Source organism: Gouania willdenowi, chromosome 12, assembly GCF_900634775.1.
Source record: "Gouania willdenowi chromosome 12, fGouWil2.1, whole genome shotgun sequence".
NCBI lineage: Eukaryota > Metazoa > Chordata > Actinopteri > Blenniiformes > Gobiesocidae > Gouania > Gouania willdenowi.
The window spans coordinates 25,516,942-25,531,435 of NC_041055.1; the positions used below are offsets into that span (position 1 = coordinate 25,516,942).

At 35.2% G+C, this 14,494-nt stretch overlaps 1 protein-coding gene across 2 annotated transcripts in view; it reads right to left on the reverse strand.

Moving 5' to 3' along the window:
- Nucleotides 1–14,494, reverse strand: part of rgs3a (regulator of G protein signaling 3a) — a 146,899-nt gene that overhangs the window by 15,423 nt on the left and 116,982 nt on the right. For both annotated transcript variants that reach the window (XM_028463666.1, XM_028463667.1), the window contains one exon: nt 2,696–2,769. In XM_028463666.1, the coding sequence (XP_028319467.1) occupies nt 2,696–2,769 (74 nt within the window). The remainder of the gene's footprint in view (nt 1–2,695; nt 2,770–14,494) is intronic.

Here is a 14,494-nt window from a genome sequence, read left to right on the forward strand (position 1 = left end):
GTCTCCAAAAATCTCAGAAATGTCGGCATTAAAAATAATTAGAGATGTCCCGATACAACTCTGTCACTTCCGATACGATACCGATACTACAAGTGTGCTTGTAGTTTGTAGTGCATAGTACGGAGTTTCCCAAAATAAACATCCAGTTGTGTTTAACTGACAGTTTTTACATTTTAAAGCTAAGAAATATTCAACCACAAAAGAATGATATGAAGCAAATTACTGTTTGCTTATCCTTTAGCGGCCACACAGGAATCATTATGTTATTATGACTGCACTATTAATATGTTATTATGTTGATGATTACAGGGTAATTTTAATACAATCACAATGGTGAAGCAATCTTAAATTTGTTGACTAAATATTTTCCTTGTACTTTTCTTCGACTATATTTTTTAGGCGACAATAATTAGACTATGACTAATTTAAAAAACAACAAAACTATAATTTTGTCACATGGGATGAAATCCAATCAGAAAACTCATGTGATCACATCAAATCAATCTGTATTTAAAAACATGAATACTATCCAATAACAGGTTGATCAATGGTTTGGTATAAATCCTTAAAAATTGGATGAGCTCTAATCTGTTATTTTAGTCAACTATATCTACAGATAACAGATTTAGTCGACTAAAACTATAGACTCTATATTTGAAATAGTCCTGATGATCAAATTTGATTAAAACTAAGTTGTATTTTAGTCAAAAGATTAAAACTAAATTAAAAAATGTGCTGTTAAAAGAGCCTATATAGAAACCTTATCCCTAGAAACAGCCCACACCCCAGTATTCCCACAAATGTCTGAACATTTATGGAATTTTAATCACATAATCTGCCATTTTAACCAACCCAGTCTGAGTGGAACAAAGGTGGCCATCGTTCCTTCATAGAGAACAGCTGCTGTTCACGGTCATTAATGGAAGACGACGGGGGCTTTTAAACTGATAAAGAGCGTGTGCGTGAAGCCACTCGTTACTCATCACCACCCATCACACACACACAAACAGCTCCCACCAAGAGACACACACCTCACTTCACACAACACTGACACACAACAACAGCCAAGACATCACTTACCACCTAATCAAGGAGACAGCCAGTATTACATGATTAGTTTTAGCGTCAGATCAATGCTGATTAGGCTGTATTTGAGCCTTTTAACACATACTTAATACCACACAGAGGTGAAAGCAATGGATTACAAGTACTCACGTTACTATAATTGAGTTGCTTTTATGCGTACTTGTACTTTTTTGAGTATATTTCACAATCAGTAATTCATTTTGTGTTTAAGTACTTACAGTAAGTAATTATACACATTTATACACTTACTGAGTAAATTATTATTTTTTGTTTTAAAACAATCAGACGACAATTTTGTGAAACAACAAAAAATGAAATAACCAGACAACAATCAAATACATCACATCATAGCCAACAAACCAGATGAAACGTAACGCACTGCGACAAAACAGCATTGAATGCTGGTTATTTTCATAAATTTAGCTTTACTTGGAGCCATGAATTGGTGATATGTAAAAAAGAATTTTGACAAACCTTTTATTTTATACAGATGTCTTCGTGGAAAAAAAAAATAATATCTAATTGTGCAAGATTTGATTTAAATTAATACATGAGATGTTTACTGTATGCAAGTGAAACGTGGCAAGATTTATTACCAGAAATAAATGTCGGGTAAGAGTAAATAATAACTTTTACTTTGAGTATTATTTCATTGAGCTACTTTTTACTTGTACTTGAGTATTTTATGTATGACTTACTTGTACTTGAGTAAGATTTCAATCAAGTAACAATACTTACTACTTGAGTATCAGTACTCTTTACACCTATGGTATTGCAATACCTATTGGCAGTGGCTATCCGTACGCAGTGCCCCTCATTGGTTAGTTTAGGTCACGTGACAAAAACTAAACTAAACCCTAAAAATTGTTGCAATATAGGGTTATAACCTAACCTTAACCCTAAGATGCTACGTACGTGTACTTCGGTAAACGTACCAATAGCACCGGGGGTTGTCCGTACGGCAACCGTACAAATAGACACTTTCGTACTTATTAAAAATGGGGAGAAAAAACTCAATTACAACAAGGACCACAGCCCCAAATACTTTAAGTAACTAAACACATCTTGATAGGAAATTTTTGTAAATTCTCTCTTTCTTTTTTTTATTTGAAAGGGACGATGTACAAATGTAAAAATTACAAATTGTAAACGCGCCAGAGTTAGCAAAAATGCTAATTTGCGTCTGTTGTTCCTTCACAAAACAAACATTCACAAGACTTCAAGTACATAAATACAACACAATCAGTCGATCAACAATACAAAGTACATGAACTTCAGAGTTACAGGTAAAGTGCTTAAGTTAAGGTGTGTATTGCCAGTGTATGAGTTATTTAGAAAGTTCACAAGGTCAAAAACCACTCACTATTCCATATACAAAATCTACATAGTATTGTATTAACATTGTATTGTATCAATCAATGCAGTAACATGAGTCTTATTGACGACTATAATTCAAATAACTTACTGTACTTTCTTAATTTATAGTTTATTTATAATAAAAGCTAAAGAATCAAAGGAATTATCCGGTGTTGTTTTGGTTTGCGATTGACGTTTTAAGCTAACACAGACTATGAAGACAATAATGGATAATAATTTTTGAAGTACTCACAGGTTCTTCTTGGATTTCTTCTTCTTTGTTCCTTCAGGGCCGACCTCACAGCTACAGGGGGATCCGGAGCTCAGCTGAGGGCAGAGGAAGGAGAGGACAAACTGCATCATCCAGCTTCCAATCAGAAAGACATGCAGACACACTAACTGTACATCTGACTGTCTGCAGCAGCAGGTCACCACTCCTGAAAACTATTAACTCTTTTGTTGTGTCCAGTTAATGTCGGCTGAGCCCTTCCCAGCATGTAATGGTCACTAAATAAAAGGTTAATCCATCAGTCCAGCAGTAGCCCTCTCACTGTAAATCCCACAAAGCCTTTTCAGAGGTATGTGATAGCATGTGTGAGTGCAGCTCGAGGGACCATAAAGAGAATCTGTGCGAATGAGAGTGGGTGAAGGAACACAGCTGGTCCTAAAGGCCTCCAACTGTGTCGAGCCAAGACTCATGGTTTCACATTACGCTCTCTGTCCATCCTGCTATTTGATTGGTTAACAGGGGGGAAAAAAACAGGGAAGTTGTTTCAGGGTGGGGAAGGGGTCACTCTCCACTAATCTGATGGCCTGAAGGTGCCCCATTGTGCGTGTGAGGGGGGGTTTCCCACATAATGAGCCATTGTTTTACATCAATACACAAAGTTTAGAAGGATACAAACCAGGGGCTGGTAACACGGTGCAATTTTTAGCACCGTAGTTACAAATTAGGTCCCTGAGTTTAAAGACACTTTACTCTAGTACAGTGATTCTCAAATGTGCTTAGTTCTACATTTTTCTCAGAATACTGTGAAAAAAAACCCACTATAGAGCCTAATAATGGAATGAATGAGTGATAACACATTTTAAAAAATCTGTATGTATCGCCTCCTGGAGAGATTTATTTCTATCGTTTTTTTTTTTTTTATCACTTTCAATGTCATTATCATGATAATAAATTGTAACTAAAAATACACATTTTAAAAGCCTCATATTTTTCATGATTTTATTTGTCCACGTTCTCATAAGTAGTGCCATCGCGTACCCCCAGGGCAGTGGTTCCCAACCAGGGGTACGTGTACACCTAGGGGTAACATTGATGAAATTGGAGTGACGAAGGGGTTCTCCTCATCTGAAGAGAGGCCTCGGGGGGTACATGAGACAAAAAAGGTTGGGAAACACTGCTCTGGTAGACGCATTGATTAAAATATAGACCGCATTTGTAATAAAATACTGCAGCCTTAAATAAACAATGTTAAAATACTAAGAGTTTGAAACAATGTCTGAGAAATAAAACAAAAAACAAAACCCGTCTTTTTCATTTGGCCACCACACACAGTCCAGCTGCCAAAGTAAATATCCTGTTGTGTATTCACATTCACATTGTTGCCAAAGTGTATTACCCATTATGAGCTATTTTAGGGACTGACACCTGTAAACTAAATAACCCCCCCCCCCCCCAAAAAAAAAAAAAAACCAAAACTCCTTAAACAAGAAAAAAACAGGTTTCTGTTGAATTTGTCATGAAGTCCTTATCATGACACTGAGTGGATTTGACACTTAATTGTTACTTCCATTCACAGCTTTTAGTTTCACGTCTTTTCCTGTTTGAGCAGGTTTACAAATGACTTTATAACCCTTTCATGTTGCCTTTACATGATCAAGTAAACAGATCAAGTCCCATGGCCCAAAACTGGCACTCAAGCGTCACCAGAACAAACCGTGGGTCGGTATTGTTAATATTCAAAGAAATTCCAGAAGAAAACCCTCATACAACATAATGTATGTAATGTAATGTTTAAAAAAAAAAAAAAAAAATACACTTGTACACCTTGAATATTTTGCAAGATAAGAAATCCAGGCCTTCACAGAAATTTCCCTAAAACTTTATGAAATGATCTCTGGTTGTTAGGGAGTCATTACACCTAAAACATATTTTCTGTTTCTTTTGAAGTTAGAGGCTTTGATCTATTGGGTATGAATTGAAAAAGCATTATATGTCATGATTACAGTATATGAAAAATATGGTTACAATGGGAGTCAATGGGGCAAATTTGGTCACCATGTTACAAATAGTGTGAGTATGATGCAAATGTCCTTTTTTTTTTTATAAACTTCCGATACACCGGACTTTGGAATTAATAAAACGTGAAAAAACAAAAACACCAAAATGTCACTTTTGGTCACAAAGATGCTCTGAGGATTAAGCATTTGGTAACTAGAAAATCATATAAACTTGGATTTTGTCTACGTTTCTAATATAGTTTTCATTAATTTTAGCCAACACAGTACAGTAAAGAGTTTGTAGAGTTTTCCGACCACATAACCATTTTTTTAATTTGTAAACTTCAGGAAAAAAAATAGCAAAATAGTGTAGGAAATAGGAATAAGTAAAACAAAACAACAAACAGGGAGACACCCAAGAGGATAAACCAGAAAATATAACAAAATACTAAAATACAAGAAATAGACAATAATATAGTTAATCTTTAAGACACATCCAATTACATGTATACATACTGTATATATTACTAATATATTGACAACATATGTAAATACCCTATAAAATCATACAAGTGTAAACAATATAGGTTTTTGATATTGTCCTGGATTTATTTAGAAGATATATTGCACAGATACAGTAATTCTGATCCCGTCAATTATAGATCAAATTCTGCTGCTGTTTGTTCAACTAAAGTAAGTTTAACTCCACATATTTTAGATATTTAATTTTATAGGACAGTTTTTCTTTTTTTTTTGCTTTTTGCTTTTTAATTATTCTTCATATTTTAATACACAGGTCAGCAGTAAATGAGACCTCGCTGCATGTTAATGTACTTATACACTGCTTGTTTCTTTGAGGTTTATTGGTAAAATCTTTTTTACATTGTCCTGCAACTAAGTATTGAATTCTGCATCGCCGTCGTTCATACCAACGCTCTCTGATTCACTGGTTCACTCTGAGCCAGTGTGACAGTGAAGTGTGAAATGTTGAATGAGCGTCTGTTATGCACGAGATGTCTGTTTATAGGTTTGACACTGGATGCTGGGACACTTTGTGTCACAGGAGTTAGTGAATGTGTGCAGGTTTTCCAGGTTTTTTTAGGCTTCTTGTACCTCAAGGGTTTGTTTTACAAAAAATAAAAAATAAATATGGATAAAATTACCACAAGATCAAACCAGTATTCTCTATTCTCAAAGTGGTACACGGCTCTAGTTGGAGGATCAATCACACTAAGCCGCTACGTTCCAGCTCTAGAAGATCCACAGTAACACTATTTTACTTGTTTTTCTTTTGCAAAACTGTGATTTTTAAACAGTGAATGAATAAAAAGAAATTAAATCAGCCTAAAAAAAGAAAAGCTCAGAGACAGGTGACCTTCTAAACATGCAGGGCAGTTATTAAACACTTAATTCTGATTATATAGAATTAAATACCTCATTATTTACTTTCAATTTACATTCTAGAGGGTAAAAGTGCAAGAAAAAAATCATTTGGATTATTTTTGGAGAAAAAAGTCTTAATCTTTCTATCAGATATGAATAGAAAAAAGCTTTTGTCTGACATACAAACTTTGCCAACACAGGAAATGTTTACCATAGTGTAATTTGACCCTCATTGTATAGAGTTGCATCAATACTAATCCAAATAGATTGTAATAAATTACAAAAGCAACAACAACAACCTCCTCTCAATATAAATATAAACATGTTGTGCACAACAAGCATTTTAAAACGTCAATATTAATTGTGTTTTTTCTAGTGGTAGGACTCAATTAAAAAAAAAAAAAATCTTTTCAATTAGAAACTTTGAAATTTATTAATCTTGATTAATCTAAATTAATTGCATAACAATATTTGACACGAGAAGCAATGTTTTTCAATTTAAATGGATATTGGTATATACAGTAACTGAATCAATGCAAAGCAAACAATAAATGAGCTTAAACAACATTATTTTCATCACTGAGTGCAAACATAAAGTGCAATACGAATAAAGAGTATTATGGGTATAATGTAAACTAATGCAATGACAGTGTTTGGAGTGCAAAAAAAAAAAAAAGCTATCAGCTGTGTTATTTTTCTGAAATAAATTAATCGCAATTAACGCGATAAAGTCCCAGCACTAGTTTTTTCAGCATTAAATGCATCCAATACATATTGTATTGCAGTCATTATATCTCTCTGAAGGAGGGTATGAGTGTTCCAGTGAAACCCAGAGAAGCTTATTACTGCAGCAGGGTTCAAATCATCAAAAATACTGACACAAACCTTTGACCATTCAACCACTGAGACAAAGACAGGGCGCCAATTTAATCTGATGTCTGTAACGGGGAGAGGTAGCGCTGACATGCCTGGATGTGAATGAGATAACAAAGCAGCTGCTCGTATATTTCTAACCACAGCCTCTTCAAGGTCTAATGAGGAATGTCAGAACATAAGAAAAGACAAAGGTCCAGGTTTCTTCCAGTAGGTTATTTAGAAATTATGTCTACAATGTTTTAAAACATCACTAAGCAACAACAAGTTCCTTTAAATACTCTCGTTACTGGCCTTAAAGTTCAAGTGGATGATCCTTTTGGAAGAAAATGTAGATCTCTCCATATTTAAGAGTAGTACAACCTTTATTACAAATGTACACACATTACGTTACGGTACGTTATGCAAGTTGAAACATTAAAGTCTGTGTAAAGCAGAAATAAATGTATGCTATAAGTTTGTCACATCAAAGAAACGTGTGTCATTGACCACTGAGCCAAATTTGAAAGATGAAAAAAATTGTTAAGTATATAAAATTAGGTCTGAAAATCATGGAAAAACAAGCACTTCTCCCTGCTCTGAAACGCTGGGGGCGTGTCAGTTAGAGGCGCTGGAACCACGCCCACACGCAGGAAGAACCCCGCCTCCTTACAGTGTCTATGGGAGAGAGCAGCGTTGATAGTGCTTCTAAAAGTGCTCGGTAGGGATGTAACGATTAATCGTAAGGCAGTTAAAAATCGATTCATAGGTATCACGGTTGATATCGATTTTCTGAAAATTGAATCGCAGTACTTTTTTTAACCAGCAGAGGGCGCTATCCACAAGTGTAGGCGGCGGGCGGAGTCTGCTAATACTTTTCTACTCTTAAATATGTTAATAAATGATTCATTACCCCTTAATCACCGAAAGAATATCTGTAATATTACTTGAATATCTGTAAAAGTCACGTTTTTCTATTAGCTCTGTATGCTAGCATAGCTTCTCTTCTTCACTGCAAGATATCGGCATGCCAACAGACCACTGGGTTACTAGCGCCCTCTGCTGGTCCAAACAAATATGACGTAAATCAGTGTAATCAGGTTTTTTTTTTTTTTTTTTTTAAAGTCCAATTGTTAAGGCACAAAATACATTTGCAGTTGCACTTTTAAAAGAAAAAGAACTATTATGCAGTTTTACATTGTTTATTATAGAACCAGAATTTAAATTAATAGGCTTCATTTTCATTTGTATTATTCCTTTATTTATTTCATTCAAGATTTATTTTTAGTTAAATTGCATTGTTTTGAATTGTTTATCAAGGAATTCTTTTGACAATGAAAAATAAAAGGAAAATAGTATAGTATTTTCTAGGGAGTTGAGTGAATCGTTACATCCCTAGTGCTCGGGCCAAACAAGATATCAGCGGAAAGGTCTGCTCCGCCCGAGTCCGAATACGTAGATCTCTCCCGGGGAGAGTCAAAACTGCGCCCGCTAGAGGAGTAAAAACAAAATTGCGGTGTATAAATGTGCTCATTTCATGGAAAACGTGGCACCAGCTGACGCGTTTTGTTTGTTTTTGGCTAGGGGCCGAATTGCGCCCGCTGGAGGCCGCGGAAGTTTGGTGTGCTTCAGCAGCAGGGTCGGGTTTATGCTAATAATGGCTCCGTTACGTAACGCGTCCCTGATTTCTGACCTGCCCATTAATAACTGAACACAGGAATTGGAAAAACAGTTTTTGAAGACAAGCTCCACACTTAAATTATAAATGGTTGAATGGCTTTGTACAGAAGAAAATGTCAAAATTTGCTTTACACAGTGTTTATTTTTTTTTTTTCCATAATTGATGGTTAAAAACCAACTTTTCTAAAATCAACCACGGTGTGTTGTGGACACAGTATGAATGTGTAGTTTGTCTATGTCCCACTCAGGTCAGGAAAACAGCACTGGATATGTCCCAGGACATCACAAGCTCCTCGTAAAGTTGACAGACTCACACAGGTTCCAGCGTTCCAAACATAGGCATGTATTTAGACTACATTTGTAAAACATGTGCTTCTGGAGATAACACACGCGCACACATGCACATGTGAAACTAGTCACATGGAGGAAACACAGCCCTTTATACAGTTCTAATATTTATTTAAAACACAGTCAGTAGGTTACTACTGTACTCCCTGACAGTGATGTTAACATACGTAGCTATGGCTACGTTTCACGTACCTCCAGACACTTTCAATTAAAAGTAACTTGATTATGGGCGGGGCTTCTGGAGCTGTTAAGACACTGTGTTGTTAAAGGGGTCAATAAAGTGCAGTAGGAGAACAATCTTTTTTTCACCGAAATCACTGCAATTATAGTTTAAAACATCAATTAAGTTGACGCTACGGATGTGTTTTTGTATTAGTAATCCTGCGTAGAAATGACCTTCATGATCTTAGTTTAGTCACAAGAAAAATATTTAGCCCTGCTTCTATAATCACATATTTCACTGAAATAACCCAAGAGCAGTAGAAGACAGACGGATGACAAGATGTCACACACTAAAAAGTGTGAGGCACTCGCTGCCATCGTCCGTGTCTACAGCTTCTGTCTTATCGTCTGTTTTTTTTTTTTTTTTTTGTTGAAACTGAAAATGTAATCATCTTCGTTACAAGTAGATTAGTCTGTATTTTTCAAGCTGAATCTAATGTCCAGTTCATGCTATTTTAAAAGCAGGGCGCCTGTTACTATAATTCTAAATCAGAATAATGTCTATTAGCATTGAAGATGTTTTAAAGGTGAAATTTATTTTGTGATGACCGCACTACTTCTTGTCGTTGTGAAGTGTCTGCACAAGCTTCAATGCCAGAAAGTTGAAAAACTAACAAAAGACAAAATATTCCAATAAAGGTATGTGAAGAAAAGGGAATAACTAATACTGTACTCAGTGGGTCAGCACTTAAAATAGTCAAATCCACAAACTTCATTTGGACTGAGGGATTCAACTCTGTTTACATCTAGTTTTAATCAAATTTCCTCCCCACATTTTCTTTTGTTGTTTCATATACAAAATCTATTCCAAAACATTCCTGACGTGTTTTGTCTATTTCATGTCTCCCTTTTGTATCATTACATAACCACCATTGAGTTATTTATTTTTTTTCTCTCCACAATTTCAAGTTATCTCACAGGAAATATCTTTCAAACGTCATTAAGAAATAGAGGAATGTTGGTGATAAAATAAACTTCCAGTTGAAGCTGCGAGTTGTGTATTTTAAGGACTGTGTCAACTTGCAAACGCCTCAGTCTCGTACAATGGAAGTACAACATTAAGTCATATTTGGAAATAAACTCAATGACTCACAGAAAGGATACTGACTAATTATTCGTGTGTGTGTGTGTGTGTGTGTGTCTACCTCCTGTTATTAAACACATCTCAGGAGATGGTTGTGCTTCCTGCCTAAGTGCTTCCCATGCTACAGGATGCTAATGAACAATGTTGGGAGGACGTAGCTTCTCCGTGCTGCTCTGAAAAACTCATTCTCTGCCTTAAACTTAGTGATTTTTTCCAACTAGTGCATGACTTGGCTTTTGTAATTATTTCCTACCGTGGGCTTAATTCGACCAAGAAGGAAAGTTGTCTTAAGTTAATGTTACATGATAATCCCATTAGTAAATTCACTCTCACCATTGGATTTGTTGTTCATTGATACGAGGAAGAGGAAGATTTAAGGAGGATCCCTAGATAATACACAATCTTGATGTTTTAAACGTCTCACAGTACACACATTATCACTATCTCCTTACGAGTCACTGTGTGTTTTGTTGCCTCACAGCCAAAAAAGTCCCATTAGGCAATTTGTGAAATGCCCAAACAAGTTTATCACCTTACGCAAGGTACCAGGGTTGGGGTCAGTTATAATTGATAATTCATTACAATCATGGTGCAATTATAATAAAAAAAAAATCCTGCTGTTGTAATCGTAATTAAAGTGTAATTGACTTCAGAAAATTGACTTTGTAATTGTAATTAGCATGGAAATCCTACACATTTTGTCAAGTATAATTTGAGAACCTTGGAGAACCATGTTAAAGTTCTATAGCTTACACATATGTAGTTAATCATTAAATATGTTACATATCAAGTTTACCCGTCACTTTTCTTGAGGGTCATTTTACCATTTCAAAAAAAAAATTGATCTCAAAGGCATTACTGAGAAAAAATGCTCAGACGGACAATATTAATTAGAATATTAATACTTATATTTTCATGGATAAGGAAGAAGTGATGGAAAACCGTTATGGTTACGTTTTACGGGGTTATTTATTAAAGCCTCAGTAATTCTGATTGTAATAAAATGTAATATAAATTCAGTAATTGGGAACGTATTTGTAATTGATTTATTTGAAATTGCAATAAATGCCAGTAGGGATGTAACGATTCACTCAACTCCCGATACGATTCACGATACTGGGTTCACGATACGATTCTCTCATGATTTATTTTACAAAATGGGACTGTAGACAAATGATGATTGAAAAATATTCCTTTATTTTTTTTGGGGAAAAAAAATAGAAAATACTGTACTATTTTATTTTTATTTTTCATTGTCAAAAGAATCCCTTGATAAACTATTCAAAACAATGCAATTTAACTTAAATAAATCTCAAATGAAATAAATGAAGGAATAATACAAATGAAGCCTATTAATTTAAATTCTGGTTCTATAGTAAACAATGCAAAACTGCATAATAGTTTTTTTTCTTTATAACAGTGCAACTAAAAATGTATTTTGTGTCTTAACAATTGAACTTTAAAAAAAAAAAAAACAGTCTGCACTGTATTTACATCAGATATTTGTTTGGAACAGCAGAGGGCGCTGGTAACCCAGTGGTCGGTTGGCATGCAGCTATTCTGTGCAGTGAAGAAGAGATGCTATGCTAGCAGACAGAGCTAATAGAAAAACGTGACTTTTACAGATATTCGCGTAATATTACAGATATTCTTTCGGTGCTAAAGGGGTAAGGAATCATTTCTGAACATGTTTAAGAGTAGATGGCGGCCAGAAAGAAAGTAGTAGCAGATTCCGCCCGCCTTTAACACTTCTCCTCTGCTGTTTAAAAAAAGTACTGCGATTCAATTTTCAGAAAATCGATATGAACTGTGATACCTATGAATCCATTTTTAACTGCCTTACAAATAATCGTTACATCTCTAAATGCCAGTCACTGTAATCATAATTGAGTTGTAATTGAACATGAATAATTGAAGACGTAATTGTAATTTTAATATGTAATTGACCCACACACACAAGGATTATCAAATTTCTGAAAATATTTTTTTAATCAGTTACAGACCCCACACTTGATCAAACAACGTGATCTAATTCTCAGGGTTTTCAAATCTCCTGCTTTAAAGAAAGGGACTTGGAACGCCACCTGAAGTCAGAGTTCCTACTCGGTAAAGTCTCTAAAGTCGGTTGAACTCGGAGATCGGAATTTTCAACTCGGAAAGCCGAGTTCTGAGCTGCCTGGGACGCAGTATCCGTTCCAACGGCATGAGTCATGGGGTCATGATTTGGGAGTTGTGGGTTTTCTCCAAAAACACGAGGAGTTTTAATTGTAAATATTGAATTGGTTTAATATTTACAATTTGCAATTTGGAGCTAATTATCGGTAAAATTCACTCTTAACCTTGATTGGCAAGGGGGACAAACTAGACAAAAACACCCTGTATCTTGCTTTATTCTTTGATATCTCATATAATTAAGAACATATAATTGTGATTATAGCCTTTACAATATCGCATTAATGTCATGTTTAATTCTATATATTGATGGTCTGTAATGGCTACTGTATGATGAGCAGATAAGAGATAAGAAAGTCATGAGTGAGGTCAGCAACCAAGCAGATCCAGTTCACCAGAATTGTGTTCATAACCAAAGCAAACAGTGAAACATCTTTCATTTGAAAGTTTCAGAAAACAATAATCTAATGTTGTGTTTGATAGATGACAAACGCCTGAAAAGAAGTCATTTGAGAAGTCTAAAGTTCTCGAGTTTTATTTGGCCAGTTTTTATTTGACAACTTGTTTCTCGTAAAAACAGCCTGAAAAGGGTTGTTCAATGTAGAACAGTGTGGTTTAGAATGGTGATAATAAAAAAATATCTATGTTTTTCACTTGAATGAGATGAAGTTATATAACTCGTCTAAAAAATGTGACTTTTCGTAGTAGACCAGAAAGCGATGTCTTGTTTTGACAGAGGTAAAACAAAGGAGGAACTCTGTGAATGATATCACAGCTATGGCAGCACCGCAGTGATAATACACCTGCTCATGTAAAGGTCAGATTTAACTCCATAAGGGAGCTGACAACACACAGTAGTCATGAGATGTGTGACATCACCGTTGGCCCAATTTTGTGGAGTGAAAAAACAACAGCAAAGACTTCGAGGAATCTGTTCTCTGTGGATCTTTTCTAAACACACCCACCAAGTCGTGTTTCAGGAGGCCATTTTATCTCAATCAGCTTATACAGGTATTCTTTTAAATAAAGGTTTTATTATGAACCTAGAACAGTTTTATAAAACATGCCAAGACTATTTTACTTTAGGAATATTACTGTGTAATATACAACAGTTTCTCCAATCATGTTATGGAGAGTCTGCAGCAGAACACCAGGAAAGGTGCGTTTGTGTTATTTAAATTTTTCATTGAAGTGTTGTTGTTAATTTCCTCCTTTTCTCTTCCTCTGGAGCCGACTGTTCCCTTGACCCTGTTCCCATCCCGTGAGGACAGCGCGTGTGTTCTTCCTTTCAGACCACCGCCAACGCATCCCAGAATGCAGTTGTGAGTATAGCCACAAATAGTTGGATGTGTCGGTATTTTCAAAAGCATCTCGCACAGTGTTCTGATCCCAACCACACAGTTGGCTCACAGTTGAAGTACTGGTACACCAAGTCTTTGCTTTCTCACTGTATGTGCCTTTATCTTTGAAGATAACGCACAGAAAGAGCCAGACTTTAAGGCGGAAATCGCTATGACAACGCTGGACAGGATAGTTCCTAAAATGGTATTGAGTAGATCATGATATATACAATTTATTGTTGAGAGGGTTAGTTTTTCCAGATTTATTTTGTGTTTTTTATTTTTTACTAAACTTATTAATCTATTTTGGAGTATTATAGGATCTTTGTGTGTAAGAAAAAATCAATTCGGTGACATATTGCAATATTTCACAACGCGATTATCGTATCGATCCAAAAAACATTTCCAAATTAGTTTTTTAATCATTTTTTTTTTTTTTTACAAAAAACTATTTTATATGCAACACATTTAAACGCCCGGTCACTGTGTGTCAGTGAAACACATCAGACCTTATTAAACTACCTCCCTCCTCAATGCATTTTAGCTTGGAACTTGATTGCGCTTTGATTTCATAAAACATCCTGTGCACTTTAATATACAGTATGTATGTAGTTACTTTTAAAAAGAATTCAAGAACTTAACAGAATCAGAATCTGTTGTAGAAATGGAATTTGACAGTGTGATAAACAAACCACTTGTTTTAGATATTTGTACTTTAATTACAGTTAGTGACCATTCACTTGTT